This window comes from Loxodonta africana, chromosome 26 (genome assembly GCF_030014295.1).
Source record: "Loxodonta africana isolate mLoxAfr1 chromosome 26, mLoxAfr1.hap2, whole genome shotgun sequence".
NCBI lineage: Eukaryota > Metazoa > Chordata > Mammalia > Proboscidea > Elephantidae > Loxodonta > Loxodonta africana.
In genome coordinates this window covers 12,958,188-12,974,160 of record NC_087367.1, presented here as the reverse complement: position 1 = coordinate 12,974,160, position 15,973 = coordinate 12,958,188, and the positions used below count along the sequence as shown (strand labels likewise).

Genomic DNA, 15,973 nt, shown 5'->3' with positions numbered 1-15,973 from the left:
ATTGCTTTGAAAGGTACAGAAATTATTTCAGGGCTGGAACTTTCCTTTTGGACATACTGGTATATTAAAAAAAAAAAGCACGACTTATAAAATAGGTAAAGTACATTCCTTATAGATATAATGGCAATTTCTGGGCCCCCAAATGCCATTCTGAGCCTCTAACTTCCATGGATCCCACAAACCCTTAGGTAGCCCATAGTGTCCTCTTTCTCGGCCACTGTGGGGAGTGGGTAACCTGCCATGCTGGCTATTGGCACAAAAGGTAGGTCATTAATAACACAGAGTGCCTTTAAACTTTCCCAAAAGTCAAAAGGTGGGAGGAGGGGCCAAGATGGCGGACTAGGTAGACGCTACCTCGGATCCCTCTTGCAACAAAGACTCCAAAAAACAAGTGAATTGATCACAGACTTAACAATCTACGAACCCTGAACAACAAACACAGATTTAGAGACAGAAAACGAACAAATACGGGGAAGCAGCAACTGTTTTCGGAGCCTGGAGCCAGCGTCCCAGCCAGGTAACCTTGGTGCCGAGATTAGGTCTGGGCCCAGGGGAGCTGAACTCATAAATCTTGTGACGGCACAAACAAGGGGCGCAGCCCTACCCCCCTGAACTGAACCCGGGAGGGGGCCCAGCGGGTCCACGTGGGTGGTGCGGCGACGCGGCTGGTGGGAGAAGTCCCCGGGAGGCAGTGACTGGTTTTGGAGCCGGGAGTGCAGCGTACCAGCCGGGGAACCTTGGCTTTGACTGGGCGCTGTCACGGCACAAGCACGGGGTGCAGCTCCACTCCCCTGAACTAACCCCCGGAGGGGGCCCAGCTGGTCCGCGGGAGCTGCGCGGCGATGCGGCTGGCAGGACGAGAAGTCCCCGGAAGGCAGCGACTGATTTTGGAGTCAGGAGTACAGCATCCCAGCAGGGGAACCTTGATGCTGAGCTTTGGACTGGCAGCGGAGGATCTGACCGCTGCTTCAGCGGGCCAGACCCCTGGGGGCAATCTCCACACAGCCAGCACACATAGGCGACATGCCACTCAGGAATCTCAGATAAAATAGTCATTCCAAGCAAGACAAGCAACTCTGGCTATGTTCCGAAGTGCTACTCTCCTATCTCTCTGATCCCTCCCCCACCCTCCCCAGGCGGCTTCATTAACATTGGAATTTCCTGAGCCAGAGGGAGAACGGCTCCGGCTCCGTGGTGGCTTTGCTCCCCCCCCCCTTTTCTTTTCTTTTGGTCTCTTCCTAACCCACTCTTCCGGCCTGAGAGAAGGAGCCACAAAAAACCCAGGGACCAAAAATCCATCCCTAATTGGACTAAAAACACAGAACCAGCTACAGCCAAGCGTATACAATCCAAATCTCGGACTTTTATCCTTACAGGAAACAAGGTGGCTGTTATAATCCAAAGGCAGTTCTGATAGGGATCTGACTGCATTTTTTTTTTAGCGGGTTTTTTGGAAAAACAAGTTTCCCAGTGATGGCTCGGAGACAGCAGTCGATATCAAACCACATAAAGAAGCAGACCATGACAGCTTCTACAACCCCCCAAACAAAAGAACCAAAATCTTTCCCAAATGAAGATACAATCCTGGAGTTATCAGATACAGAATATAAAAAACTAGTTTACAGAATGCTTCAAGACATCAGAAACGAAATAAAGCAAACTGCAGAAAAAGCCAAGGAACACACTGATAAAACAGTTGAAGAACTCAAAAAGATTATTCAAGAACATAGTGGAAAAATTAATAAGTTGCAAGAATCCATGGAGAAACAGCATGTAGAAGTCCAAAAGATTAACAATAAAATTACAGAATTAGACAACGCAATAGGAAGTCAGAGGAGCAGACTCGAGCAATTAGAATGCACACTGGGAAATCTGGAGGACCAGGGAATTAACACCAACATAGCTGAAAATAAATCAGATAAAAGAATTTAAGAAAATGAAGAAACCCTAAGAATCACGTGGGACTCTATCAAGAAGGATAACTTGCGTGTGATTGGAGTCCCAGAACGGGGAGGGAGGACAGAAAACACAGAGAAAATAGTTGAAGATCTCCTGACAGAAAACTTCCCTGACATCATGAAAGACGAAAGGATATCTATCCAAGATGCTCATCGAACCCCACTTAAGATTGACCCAAAAAGAAAAACACCAAGACATATTATCATCAAACTTGCCAAAACCAAAGATAAACAGAAAATTTTAAAAGCAGCCAGGGAGAAAAGAAAGGTTTCCTTCAAGGGAGAATCAATAAGAATAAGTTCAGACTACTCAGCAGAAACCATGCAGGCAAGAATGGAATGGGACAACATATACAGAGCACTGAAGGAGGAAAAACTGCCAACCAAGGCTCATATATCCAGCAAAACTCTCTCTGAAATATGAAGGCGAAATTAAGATATTTACAGATAAACACAAGTTAAGAGAATTTGCAAAAACCAAACCAAAGCTACAAGAAATACTAAAGGATATTGTTGGGTCAGAAAACCAATAATATCAGATACTAGCACAACATAAGGTCACAAAACAGAACATCCTGATATCAACTCAAATAGGGAAATCACAAAAACAAATTAAGATTAATTAAAAAAAAATGCTCGTAACAGGGAATCACTGAAGTCAATATGTAAAAGATCACAATAATCAAAAAGAGGGACTAAATACAGGTGGCATAGAACTGCCATATGGAGAGTGATACAAGGTGATATAGAACAATACAAGTTAGGTTTTTACTTAGAAAAATAGGGGTAAATATTAAGGTAACCACAAAGAGGTATAACAACACCATAACTCAAGATAAAAGCCACGAAAAACGTAACGACTCAACAAACATAAAGTCAAACACTACGAAAATGAGGATCTCACAATTTACTAAGAAAAACATCTCAGCACAAAAAAATATGTGGAAAAATGAAATTGTCAACAACACACATGAAAAGGCATCAAAATGACAACACTAAACACTTATTTATCTATAATTATGCTGAATGTAAATGGACTAAATGCACCAATAAAGAGACAGAGAGTCACGGACTGGATAAAGAAACACGATCCATCTATATGCTGCCTACAAGAGACATACCTTAGACTTAGAGACACAAACAAACTAAAACTCAAAGGATGGAAAAAAATATATCAAGCAAACAATAAGCAAAAAAGAAGAGGAGTAGCAATATTAATTTCTGACAAAATAGACTTTAGACTTAAATCCACCACAAAGGATAAAGAAGGACACTATATAATGATAAAAGGGACAATTGATCAGGAAGACATAACCATATTAAATATTTATGCACCCAATGACAGGGCTGCAAGATACATAAATCAAATTTTAACAGAATTGAAAAGTGAGATAGACACCTCCACAATTATAGTAGGAGACTTCAACACACCACTTTCGGAGAAGGACAGGACATCCAGTAAGAAGCTCAATAGAGACACGGAAGACCTAATTACAACAATCAACCAACTTGACCTCATTGACTTATACAGAACTCTCCACCCAACTGCTGCAAAGTATACTTTTTTTTTCTAGTGCACATGGAACATTCTCTAGACTAGGCCACATATTAGGTCATAAAACAAACCTTTGCAGAATCCAAAACATCAAAATATTACAAAGCATCTTCTCAAACCACAAGGCAATAAAACTAGAAATCAATAACAGAAAAACTAGGGAAAAGAAATCAAATACTTGGAAAATGAACAATACCCTCCTGAAAAAAGACTGGGTTATAGAAGACATCAAGGAGGGAATAAGGAAATTCTTAGAAAGCAACGAGAATGAAAATACTTCCTATCAAAACCTCTGGGACACAGCAAAAGCAGTGCTCAGAGGCCAATTTATATCGATAAATGCACACATACAAAAAGAAGAAAGAGCCAAAATCAGAGAACTGTCCCTACAACTTGAACAAATAGAAAGTGAGCAACAAAAGAATCCATCAGGCACCAGAAGAAAACAAATCATAAAAGTTAGAGCTGAACTAAATGAATTAGGGAACAGAAAAACAATTGAAAGAATTAACAAAGCCAAAAGCTGGTTCTTTGAAAAAATTAACAAAATTGATAAACCTTTGGCTAGACTGACTAAAGAAATACAGGAAAGGAAACAAATAACCCGAATAAGAAATGAGAAGGGCCACATCACAACAGACCCAACTGAAGTTAAAAGGATCATATCAGATTATTACGAAAAATTGTACTCTAACAAATTTGCAAACCTAGAAGAAATGGATGAATTCCTGGAAAAACACTACCTACCTAAACTAACACATTCAGAAGTAGAACAACTAAATAGACCCATAACAAAAAAAGAGATTGAAACGGTAATCAAAAAACTCCCCCCCAAAAAAAGCCCTGGCCCGGACGGCTTCACTGCAGAGTTCTACCAAACTTTCAGAGAAGAGTTAACACCACTACTACTAAAGGTATTTCAAAGCATAGAAAAGGATGGAATACTACCCAACTCATTCTATGAAGCCACCATCTCCCTGATACCAAAACCAGGTAAAGACATTACAAAAAAAGAAAATTACAGACCTATATCCCTCATGAACATAGATGCAAAAATCCTCAACAAAATTCTAGCCAATAGAATTCAACAACATACCAAAAAAATAATTCACCATGATCAAGTGGGATTTATACCAGGTATGCAAGGCTGGTTTAATATCAGAAAAACCATTAATGTAATCCACCACATAAATAAAACAAAAGACAAAAACCATATGATCTTATCAATTGATGCAGAAAAGGCATTTGACAAAGTCCAACACCCTTTTATGATAAGAACTCTCACCAAAATAGGAACTGAAGGAAAATTCCTCAACATAATAAAGGGCATCTATGCAAAGCCAACAGCCAACATCACTCTAAATGGAGAGAACCTGAAAGCATTTCCCTTGAGAACGGGAACCAGACAAGGATGCCCTTTATCACCGCTCTTATTCAACATTGTGCTAGAAGTCCTAGCCAGGGCAATTAGGCTAGACAAAGAATTAAAGGGCATCTGGATTGGCAAGGAGGAAGTAAAACTATCTCTATTTGCAGATGACATGATCTTATACACAGAAAACACTAAGGAATCCTCCAGAAAAGTACTGAAACTAATAGAAGAGTTTGGCAGAGTCTCAGGTTATAAGATAAACATACAAAAATCACTTGGATTCCTCTACATCAACAAAAAGAACATCGAAGAGGAAATCACCAAATCAATACCATTCACAGTAGCCCCCAAGAAGATAAAATACTTAGGAATAAATCTTACCAAGGATGTAAAAGACCTATACAAAGAAAACTACAAAGCTCTACTACAAGAAATTCAAAAGGACATACTTAAGTGGAAAAACATACCTTGCTCATGGATAGGAAGACTTAACATAGTAAAAATGTCTATTCTACCAAAAGCCATCTATACATACAATGCACTTCTGATCCAAATTCCAATGTCATATTTTAAGGTGATAGAGAAACAAATCACCAACTTCATATGGAAGGGAAAGAAGCCTCGGATAAGCAAAGCATTACTGAAAAAGAAGAAGAAAGTGGGAGGCCTCATTCTACCTGATTTCAGAACCTTTTATACAGCCACAGTAGTCAAAACGGCCTGGTATTGGTACAACAACAGGCACATAGACCAGTGGAACAGAATTGAGAACCCAGATATAAATCCATCCACATATGAGCAGCTGATATTTGAAAAAGGCCAAGTGTCAGTTAATTGGGGAAAAGATAGTCTTTTTAACAAATGGTGCTGGCATAACTGGATATCCATTTGCAAAAAAATGAAACAGGACCCATACCTCACACCAAGCACAAAAACTAACTCCAAGTGGATAAAAGACCTAAACATAAAGACTAAAACGATAAAGATTATAGAAGAAAAAATAGGGACAACCTTAGGAGCCCTAATACAAGGCATAAACAGAATACAAAACCTTACCAAAAATGACGAAGAGAAACTCGATAACTGGGAGCTCCTAAAAATCAAACACCTATGCTCATCTAAAGACTTCACCAAAAGAGTAAAAAGACCACCTACAGACTGGGAAAGAATTTTCAGCTATGACATCTCAGCCTGATCTCTAAAATCTGTATGATTCTGTCAAAACTCAACCACAAAAAGACAAACAACCCAATCAAGAAGTGGGCAAAGGATATGAACACACACTTCACTAAAGAAGATATTCAGGCAGCTAACAGATACATGAGAAAATGCTCTCGATCATTAGCCATTAGAGAAATACAAATTAAAACTACGATGAGATTCGATCTCACTCCAACAAGGCTGGCATTAATCCAAAAAACACAAAATAATAAATGTTGGAGAGGCTGCAGAGAGATTGGAACTCTTATACACTGCTGATGGGAATGTAAAATGGTACAACCACTTTGGAAATCTATCTGGCGTTATCTTAAACAGTTAGAAATAGAACTACCATACAACCCAGAAATCCCACTCCTCGGAATATACCCTAGAGAAACAAGAGCCTTCACACAAACAGATATATGCACACCCATGTTTATTGCAGCTCTGTTTACAATAGCAAAAAGCTGGAAGCAACCAAGGTGTCCATCAACGGATGAATGGGTAAATAAATTGTGGTATATTCACACAATGGAATACTACGCATCGATAAAGAACAGTGACGAATCTCTGAAACATTTCATAACATGGAGGAACCTGGAAGGCATTATGCTGAGCGAAATCAGTTAGAGGCAAAAGGACAAATATTGTATAAGACCACTATTATAAGATCTTGAGAAATAGTATAAACTGAGAAGAACACACACTTTTGTGGTCACAAGGAGGGGAGGGAGGAAGAGGGTTTTTTACTGATTAATTAGTAGGTAAGAACTGCTTTAGGTGAAGGGAAGGACAACACTCAATACATGGAAGGTCAGCTCAATTGGACTGGACCAAAAGCAAAGAAGTTTCCGGGATAAAATGAATGCTTCAAAGGTCAGCGGAGCAACGGCAGGGGTCTGGGGAACATGGTTTGAGGGGACTTCTAAGTCAATTGGCAAAATAATTCTATTATGAAAACATTCTGCATCCCACTTTGAAATGTGGCATCTGGGGTCTTAAATGCTAACAAGCGGCCATCTAAGATGCATCAGTTGGTCTCAACCCACCTGGAGCAAAGGAGAATGAAGAACACCAAGGTCACACGACAACTAAGAGCCCAAGAGACAGAAAGGGCCACATGAACCAGAGACCTACATCATCCTGAGACCAGAAAAACTAGTTGGTGCCCGGCCACAATCGATGACTGCCCTGACAGGGAGCACAATAGAGAACCCCTCAGGGAGCAGGAGATCAGTGGGATGCAGACCCCAAATTCTCATAAAAAGACCATACTTAATGGTCTGACTGTGACTAGAGGAATCCCGGTGGTCATGGTCCCCAAACCTTCTGTTGGCACAGGACAGGAACCATCCCCGAAGACAACTCATCAGACATGAACGGGACTGGACACAGGGTAGGAGAGAGATGCTGATGAAGAGTGAGCTAATTATATCAGGTGGACACTTGAGGCTGTGTTGGCATCTCCTGTCTGGAGAGGGGATGGGAGGATAGAGAGAGTTGGAAGCTGGCAAAATTGTCACGAAAGGAGAGAATGGAAGGGCTGACTCATTAGGGGGAGAGCAAGTGGGAGTAAGGAGTAAGATGTATATAAACTTATATGTGACTGACTTGATTTGTAAAGGTTCACTTGAAGCTCAATAAAAGTTAATTAAAAAAAAGTATAAAAATGGTTATCAAAAAAAAAAAAGTCAAAAGGTGTAACTCTACCTCATTAAAATATGTGACTGTCCCAAGAAAATGAGAAGCCAGTAGTATGCTCAGTATGGGGCGAGCAGGAGTGGGCTGGCATGGTTATGAGGGAATAGCCATACCTTCTTGATTCAGTCTCCTTCCCAGGCTCTGCCTTTGGGCAACAGAAGCCCTGCTAGGCAATACCTAGCTTTATTGATGACTGAGTTATTCTGTCCTTTGGAACAGATGTTGCATCACAGGAGACCATCACTCAGAGAGCAATTTTAAATACTTGAATTACACCACAGAGTCATAGATTATTAGCATGACTCCATGTCGAGATGCTGAAATGTAAAGACGGGAAATGAGAAAAAAGCACGGAGTCAGAGAGTGATTTAAATGGTGAAATCCCAAAGCTGCTCACAGAAAGAGGAGTATTCCATTATGAGAAAAAGTTCATCAAATGAAAAATCAAATATTCCTGCATTGCATTTTTTTTTCCTTACTTACAGAATCACAGTTTCAAAACTCAGTCCCATGAATGAATTTCTTTCAACCGTGTGGATGTTTATGTTATCTTGAATGTCTCTGGAAGAAAGTACAGACAAATTAGGTATCTATGTTAGCCTCATTCATGTAACTTTCCCACATTTACTTGGCATGATATGGTCTATAAGTGAAGTAACATTTTAATGCAATTATTGAAAGCTTCAGAAATAATTGCCTGTCATTTATCTTTAGTATAGAAATGGAATTGCAGACATGCAGTGGTTTATCACTCTGAAGGTTTTCTTAGCTAATCGTGCTGTGTTAAATGTCTCTCTATGCTCTTTATTTTCCTTGCCTCCACAGTTGGTGTCTACTGAGTATGACAAAGACACTTAAGCTGATCTTTCACCTCCATACCAAGCTTCTCTTTTCCCCTTGGTTGAGGCTTCATCTTCTTCACATCCCAACACAGTTCTTCTGCTCTCCTTGGGTCCCAGAGCAATATTATCATTGATTTTGTTCTTCCTGAATGAAAACCCATTGCCTTTGAGTCGATACTTACTCATAGTGAACTTATAAAACAGAGTAGAACTGCTCCATTGGGTTTCCGAGGAGCAGCTGGTGGATTTGAAATGCTGACCTTTTGGTTTGCAGCTATAGCTCTTAATCACTGCTCCGTGTCTCATTTTCCTGTGTAAATCCCTCATCCTCCCATCAAGCTTCCCTGTCAGGTATGTTCTGACACAAAAATGGAGAAATTCTCTGTTCAGAACAATTTGACAAATTCTGGGATGATTCTCTGTCTTTTTCCCCCCCTACGCTCTTTCATCCTAGCTCTTCCTTTTGGGCCTATTCAGATTTTTATAATTTCACCATTGAAAATAAACTTCTCTCACACCTTATCTTTTTTCTTCCTCTTTCAAAATACAGATACTTTGGGAGAAGGCTAACATATTATGTCACTAACACTGTAGCATGGATTTATTTGTCTCATGCCAAGAGCAGTATGAGAGTTCTGAGGGGAAGAGAAGAGGCTGGTAGAAGACAGGTGGGTTGAAGAGGGCGGTATATAAAGCACTAACTAGTGAAGAGAAGAGACTTCTTGATCTTGCCACAAGCTGGCTCCATTGACAACGTCCTCATTGAGGAGCCCAGACTGTTAACTTTTTCCAAACTGAGTTTAGCTGACCTGTAGGTGAAACCAAAGACACCTGTTGCTTGGCTTTCTATCTCTGCCCACCTGCTATCCAGAGCAACACATTTGGAGGATGTGAGCTACACAGTGCTCCTTACAGGCCCAGAGGCTGTTGGGTAAGACAGCTACTGTGTAGAGAGTTGGTGACCGCGCAACAAAAAAACTTACAGTAAAACCTTTTGAAGAGATTGAATCTTGTGAACAGCTGGCAAGTGCTTAATACCAGTGTTGGATATTAACCTAGAGAGACACAAAGTGAGAGTGAGAAAAAAAAAAAAAAAATGAAACTGGGTATTTTAACAATTGTTAGAGTATGAGGTTTCTACTTTCAAAATATCGATTTTGACCTATCAGAAAAACATACTAGGAAATACCATACTATACCTGAATCATGCTTACATTTTCTATTTTAAGGTTCCTGCCAAGGTTTAGCAAGCTGTTGAGAGGTGTACAAGGTCAGGCTAGGCATTATCCAGTTCCATCCATATTAGCTGGTTAAAATTTGGATGGAACCGACTGTTGCAGCAATGGTCAAGATTTTCAAGTGGCGCATGATAGGTATCTGACGCACCAATCTTCAGCATTTCCCTCACTCCTGTGAGCTACTCAGAATCCTTTCCAATACCTCCTCATTCCCTTCTCCCTTTTCTGTGTCTTATCTAAGCCAAAGTTATTTTTGTTTGCTTGCAACCCAAAGAACTCTCAATGATACATCCATCATTGTAAAGGACCATGTGACATTTTGAGTTTATGACCCTGAGTAGACTTTGATGTCTTATTCTCTATTTCTTTATTCAGATAGTGAATACTGCCTCTGGGTTCTCTGTAATGATTTTCAGGTGTTTTGTTCCCACTTACTTCCTGACAAATCACATGGAACCCATCTTGGCTAACTCTTCTTTTGATTACATCAACAGCCCTTGACATGGTCTTTTGTATTTGGAGATGGAGCTGGTAGTATGCTTTTTGGGGGAGGGTTTGTTGTGTTGTTTTTTTTTACTTAAAATTTACATTAAGGAAAGAACTCCTTTTGCTGTAGAGATCTATGAGTTAATACAAAAGCATGCCATAGTATATCCACTACCAAAATCAAAATAGATACTCTTCCATAATTCCCTCCTGCTGTGCCTTTGTAGTTAAATTCTTCCTCTACCTTCTACCCCTATGTCTTGGTTATCTAGTACTGCTATAACAGAAATGCCACAAGTGGATGGCTTTAACAAAGAGAAATTTTATCCTTTCACAGTCTAGCATGCTAAAAGTTCATATTCATGGTGCCAGCTCCAGGGGATGGCTTTCTCTCTCTGTTGACTCTGGGGGAAGGTCTTTGTAATCAATCATCCCTTGTCAGGAGCTTCTCAGTGCAGGGACTTTGGGTCCAAAGTATGTACTCCCTTCTTGGTTCTGCATTTTTGGCGGTAGAGGTCCTCATGTCTCTCTGCTTGCTTCTTTCTTTTATATCTCAAAAGAGATTGACTTAAGACACAACCTAATCTTGTATCATTGATGTAACGGCCTCTAATCCTGCCTCGTTAACATCACAGAGGTAGGATTTCCAACACAGATCACATAATGGTGGACAATCACACAATACTGGGGATCATAGCCCTGCCAAGTTGACACATATTTTTGGGGACACAATTCAACCCATGACACCCTAGCAACCACGGATTAGTTTTCTGTTTCTATAATGTTCCCTTTTCCAGAATGTTATGTCAGTGGAATCATATAGTATGGAACTTTTTGAGTCTGGTTTCTTTCGCTTAACGTAGTGCATCTGAGATTCTTCCATGTTTTTGCATGTATTGCAAGTTGTAGAGAAGCAAAACAAGTAAAGTGTATAAATATATATATATAGAAAGATTTATATCAAGGAAACGGCTCACAAGATTGTAGAGACTGGAACGTCCCAAGTCCATAGATCAGGATAGAGGCTTCTCCTAATTCATGTAGTTGCAGGGGCTGGCAAACCCAAGACTGGCAGGTCAGAGAGCAGGGCTCTTTCTCACAGGCTGTGAAGATCCATGAATCCTAAGGTCAGGAGGTAAGCTGCTGGCTCAAATCCCAAGAACCAGAGGTCAGATGAACAGGAGCCAGCTACAGGATCCGGAGGAGGCAAAAGCCAGAACGTCCACTTATATTCGGATGCAAGGAAACTCCCTTTCAACTGATGGGCTACTCAGAGCAGATCCCATCATGGAGATGATCACATATAAACACTGAGACTCATGGCTCAGCCAAGGCGACACACAGCCGTAACCATCACAACCACAGTTTGTTATCCCTTCACTAGTTGATGAGCATCTGGGTTGTTTCCAGTCTTTTTTGTGATTATCATTTTTTAAAAGATGCTTTAAACATTTGTGTACAGGGGTTGGGTGAACAAAATTTTTTTTTCCCTTGGGTAAATATCTAGGAGTAGGATTGTTGGGTGACATGATAAATATATGTTTAATTTTATAAGAAATTGTCAAACAGTTTTCCAAAGTGACTGGATAATTTTACATTCTTACCAGCAATGTGTGTGGGTTCCTGCTGCTGTGCATTCTTTGGTTATTTAAAAAAATAATATTCTTTGAATATAAAAGTAAAACATATTTATTGTGGGACTTGTGAAAAATTTGGAACTATCTATAGAAGAAAATAAAAGTCACCTGTAGTCTAACTACCCAGAGATACCTTCTGCTAACATTTGGAGTCTGAAACTTTTACCAAAATGAATAGCTTTTCCAGTTGTTCTTCATAACCCCCAAGAGTCTGCTCATTCCCAAAAGATACACTGCACACCCTTAAATACCCACTAGCCTGGCACTGTTCTATCCTGCATTTGTTATTTCATCATATCTAGCCTTCTGTTATTTTTAGATCTCTTCCCAAGTGTCTATGTTGCATTTTCTGAATGAGACATCAAAGCAAGGACCATATTTAATATTCTCTGAGGTTCGTAATGCAGTATGTGCTCAGAAAATATTGGTTTAATTGGTTGATATTTCTGAAACTCTTCTTTCTTCTGTCACCAAAAATGTATCAAAACCCTTATTAGTTAATTTACTTGTCGAGTATCACTGCTACGTGGGGGCAATTAATTCTAAAAAGAGGCCTGGAGGTCTGGAGGCTAGGAGCCAGGAGAACTTACGTTCCAACTCTGTCATGAGTTAGACGCGAGTCATTTCATCTCTCCAGACTGGGAAAGATGTGGGCTGCATGAATATTGAGGTAGACATTATATCAGACACCTGTTGTGCCCTGCTTCACATCCTTTTGGTCCATCTTTTACTCCAGCTCTTACCATGGGAACCAGCTATATACAGATTTAACTTGGCAGACGCTTGCCTCCGCAGTACCACCTGTCTCTCATTTTCTGTCCTGGGATTCTTTGCCACCTCTGAGTGGGACACCTACAGGTACCTGAGGCATGTGCAAATTTGGACGTGCAAAGGAGTTAACACCACATAGGTAATTCTTGACTAGTGGTGAACCACCCTCTTCTGTTCTGTGGGTGAACAATTTTGAAATATATTCTACATGACACCTGACAGGGACTTTAGCATGACTGAGCCCCAAATTTCTGGTGGAGATCAGCTTGGTAATATATTCTTGAGTTGGCTTTCTTTATTTTCCTGTTTTCCTCTTTTTTTTTTTTTTAGTCATCTAGTTCTTTTCCTTGGGTTTAGATTCAAAATTAAACTACTTCTATGTAAGTCCTTGCTCAGGCTTTTTTGGATAATCTGGCTAAGATAGACACTAACTTGGACTGAATTTCACATTTTGCATAGACTCATTTGTGGTTGCTACCTCCCTTTACCCCGCATCTTTCTCCAGTTGCAGTCCAGCTATTTCTCTTTCTTCTTTCACGTCCAAGTTTGTAGAAAGAATTGTCTGCGCGTGCTGTCTTCGTTTTCGCATATCCTGTTCATCTTCAACCTGCTGCAATCTGTGTGTCTCCCCAGTTCTCCACCGAAACTGCTTTTGTCATTCTAAAACCCCACCACCCCACTCACCACCATATCTAATGAACACTTACAATTTATTAGACCTTTCAGGAACATTCACTACTCTTTGCCAGTCTCTTTCTTCGATTGATTTTTACTGAATTTCACTTCTTCTTGTTTTCCTCCTCTGTCATTCTTTTTTTGAGCTCTTTGTTGATCCCCCCCCCACCCCCGCCATTCCGTGCTCTGAGCCTTTTGCTGTTTTTCCTCTACAGTCTCATTAGGTAGATCTCATATATCGTGGCTTTAAATACAATCAATGTGGACAACTCTTAGGTTCATACTTGCCTTCTGAGCTCTAGTCTTGTACCTCCCATTAAGGGTTATTTGAGATGTCCTTCTAATGAAAGCCTATATAAGATATCCCTCTGCATCACCAGCATAGCCAATTGAGCTTATTGCCCTCCTTACCACCTCCACCAAACAGCTCCTCCTCAATTCTTCCAAAAATAGCACTACCATCTATTAATTGTTCGCTAGAGATGTGATAGTTATATTTGACTTCCCTCTCACCGTCCAACATCCAATTCATCTCAAAGTCCTCTTTGATGCCATTGCCAAGTATTTCTTGATTCCAGGCAATTTCCTTCATCTCCTCTGACACCATTCCAGAACAAGCCACCATTGTCCTTCTGCTGGATTCCTGCAATAGCCTTCTAACCACTTTCCACACATTTAATCTTGTCCTCTTCCAATCTATTCTCCATACAACACAGAGTACTCTTTTAAAAATATGTAAGTCAGATTGCTTTACTCCTCTGCTTTAAATGATTTCGTTCTTTCCTATATCACTCAGGGTAAAATCTGTACTCCTTACTGCTTACGTTTCCACCCTCATCGCATGTTCTTCCCCTGATGCACTCAGTCCCAGTGGCTTTCTCACAGTTCCTCAGACACACTAAGTTCTTTCCTGCCTACAGGCACTTGGATATGCTCTATCTGGAAGATTCACCATTGGGTCCTCACCTGGTCAACTATTACTCAGCTTTAGGCCCCAGTTATAAATGTCTTTTCTTCAGAGAGAAGCTCAACTAATGTAATTTAAAGCTTCTGGTTTTGTCCAGCAACCATATTATTTTAGCATTTTTCCTTTTCGGTACTCATCAAAGTTTTGGACTTACACATTATTTTGTGTGTGTGTGTTTATTTTTTTTTTTCCAATTCAATGCTTGTCAACCACATTGTAGATGCCATGAGGGCAGGAACCAACACTGAAAACTCAACTTTGGCAGTGTTTGGTGCTGAGTACGTGCTTGATGTAGATCAAGCTCTTTATGACAAACAATGTGTTATGTTGTCAAGAGATGAGTGCACAAGGGATTATTCACTACGAGGGATTATTCACTACCCAGGCTCATCATGGAAACCCTGGTGGTGTAATGGTTAAGTACTATGGCTGCTAACCAAAAGGTTGACAGTTCGAATCTGCCAGGTGCCCCTTGGAAACCTTGAGGGGCAGTTCTACTCCATCCTGTAGAGTTGCTATGAGTCAGAATTGACTCGATGACAATGGGTTTGGTATTGGTTTGGTGTTTACTGTACCTGACTGGTTCAAAATTATGTGGGCAGCAACCTGACCATCTCTCCTGATGCATGAATGAGAATTTTATATAATTAAAAGAGGGAAGAATTAATGATCATCCACTAAGAATGGTATGCTTGCATTATTTAACATCAATAGCATAAACTTCCATAGCCACTATACTTACGGGCTATCTGTAGATATCTATAGACGCACATTGAAATCTTTGGTCTTTATAGAAAAGCAAACACGCTGCAAAAATGGCTGACATTATTCCAGGAGTGCTGGGTTTCAGACACTTAAAAAGATCTAGTGACCATCTAGTGAGATGGATTATTGGTGATAACTCTGTAGCTGAAACTCTGTATAACCCCAAGACAACACAGGAAATGGAGTTGAGATGAACACTTAGTTTTCAATTCATTTTTCCCCTTTGATCAATAAATTCATGTCTGATGGAGTCTGGAAGTGAGTAATCAGCTAGGAGCTCTATGGGTTTGCTTTGGTCAAATGACTGTTGGCTGCAAAATTATTTTGATTCACTCAACCGCAGTTTATCTTCAAAAACAGGTAAAGGCCTGAGGGTAAAATGTCAGCAAATTTAAGTTCTGAAAATGGTTATTTTAAAGAAAGGGAACTGGTTCACAGTTCTCCCCTCTCAACAAACAGCTTTGCTCTCTAGGCCTCACAGTCTCAGCTTGTGTTAATACCCTTCATGCCTGACTCCCCCTAGTCTTCAGGTTGCGATAATGAAAGTGAGCACCTCTCCTAAGTCTGGATGAACTTAGTGGGGTTCCTGCGATTGTTGGAACCATTCATGCCTTGCCAACTACTTCCTGCCACCTGAGAGGATGATACACTCACCTTTCATCGACAGGTGACCCCACAGTTTCAAGGTTCATTGTCCTTAATGCTTTCATTACTTTTCAGTAGTCTTGTTTTTGTGCTTATATGTGTGTGTATTTGCTTGTGTTGCACTGGGCTATATGGTATCCTTACAGTGCAACTTCTTCTTG

General features: G+C 40.3%; 1 protein-coding gene across 2 annotated transcripts in view; it reads right to left on the bottom strand.

Annotated features, from left to right (window-relative positions):
- Positions 1-15,973, bottom strand: part of FSHR (follicle stimulating hormone receptor) — a 206,337-nt gene that overhangs the window by 21,947 nt on the left and 168,417 nt on the right. Inside the window, exons 5-6 of one of the 2 annotated variants that reach the window (XM_003417611.4) lie at positions 9,612-9,683; positions 8,270-8,347 (exon numbers count right to left, since the gene is read on the bottom strand). In XM_003417611.4, the coding sequence (XP_003417659.2) occupies positions 8,270-8,347; positions 9,612-9,683 (150 nt within the window). The remainder of the gene's footprint in view (positions 1-8,269; positions 8,348-9,611; positions 9,684-15,973) is intronic. The other variant, XM_003417612.4, reaches the window with a different exon arrangement.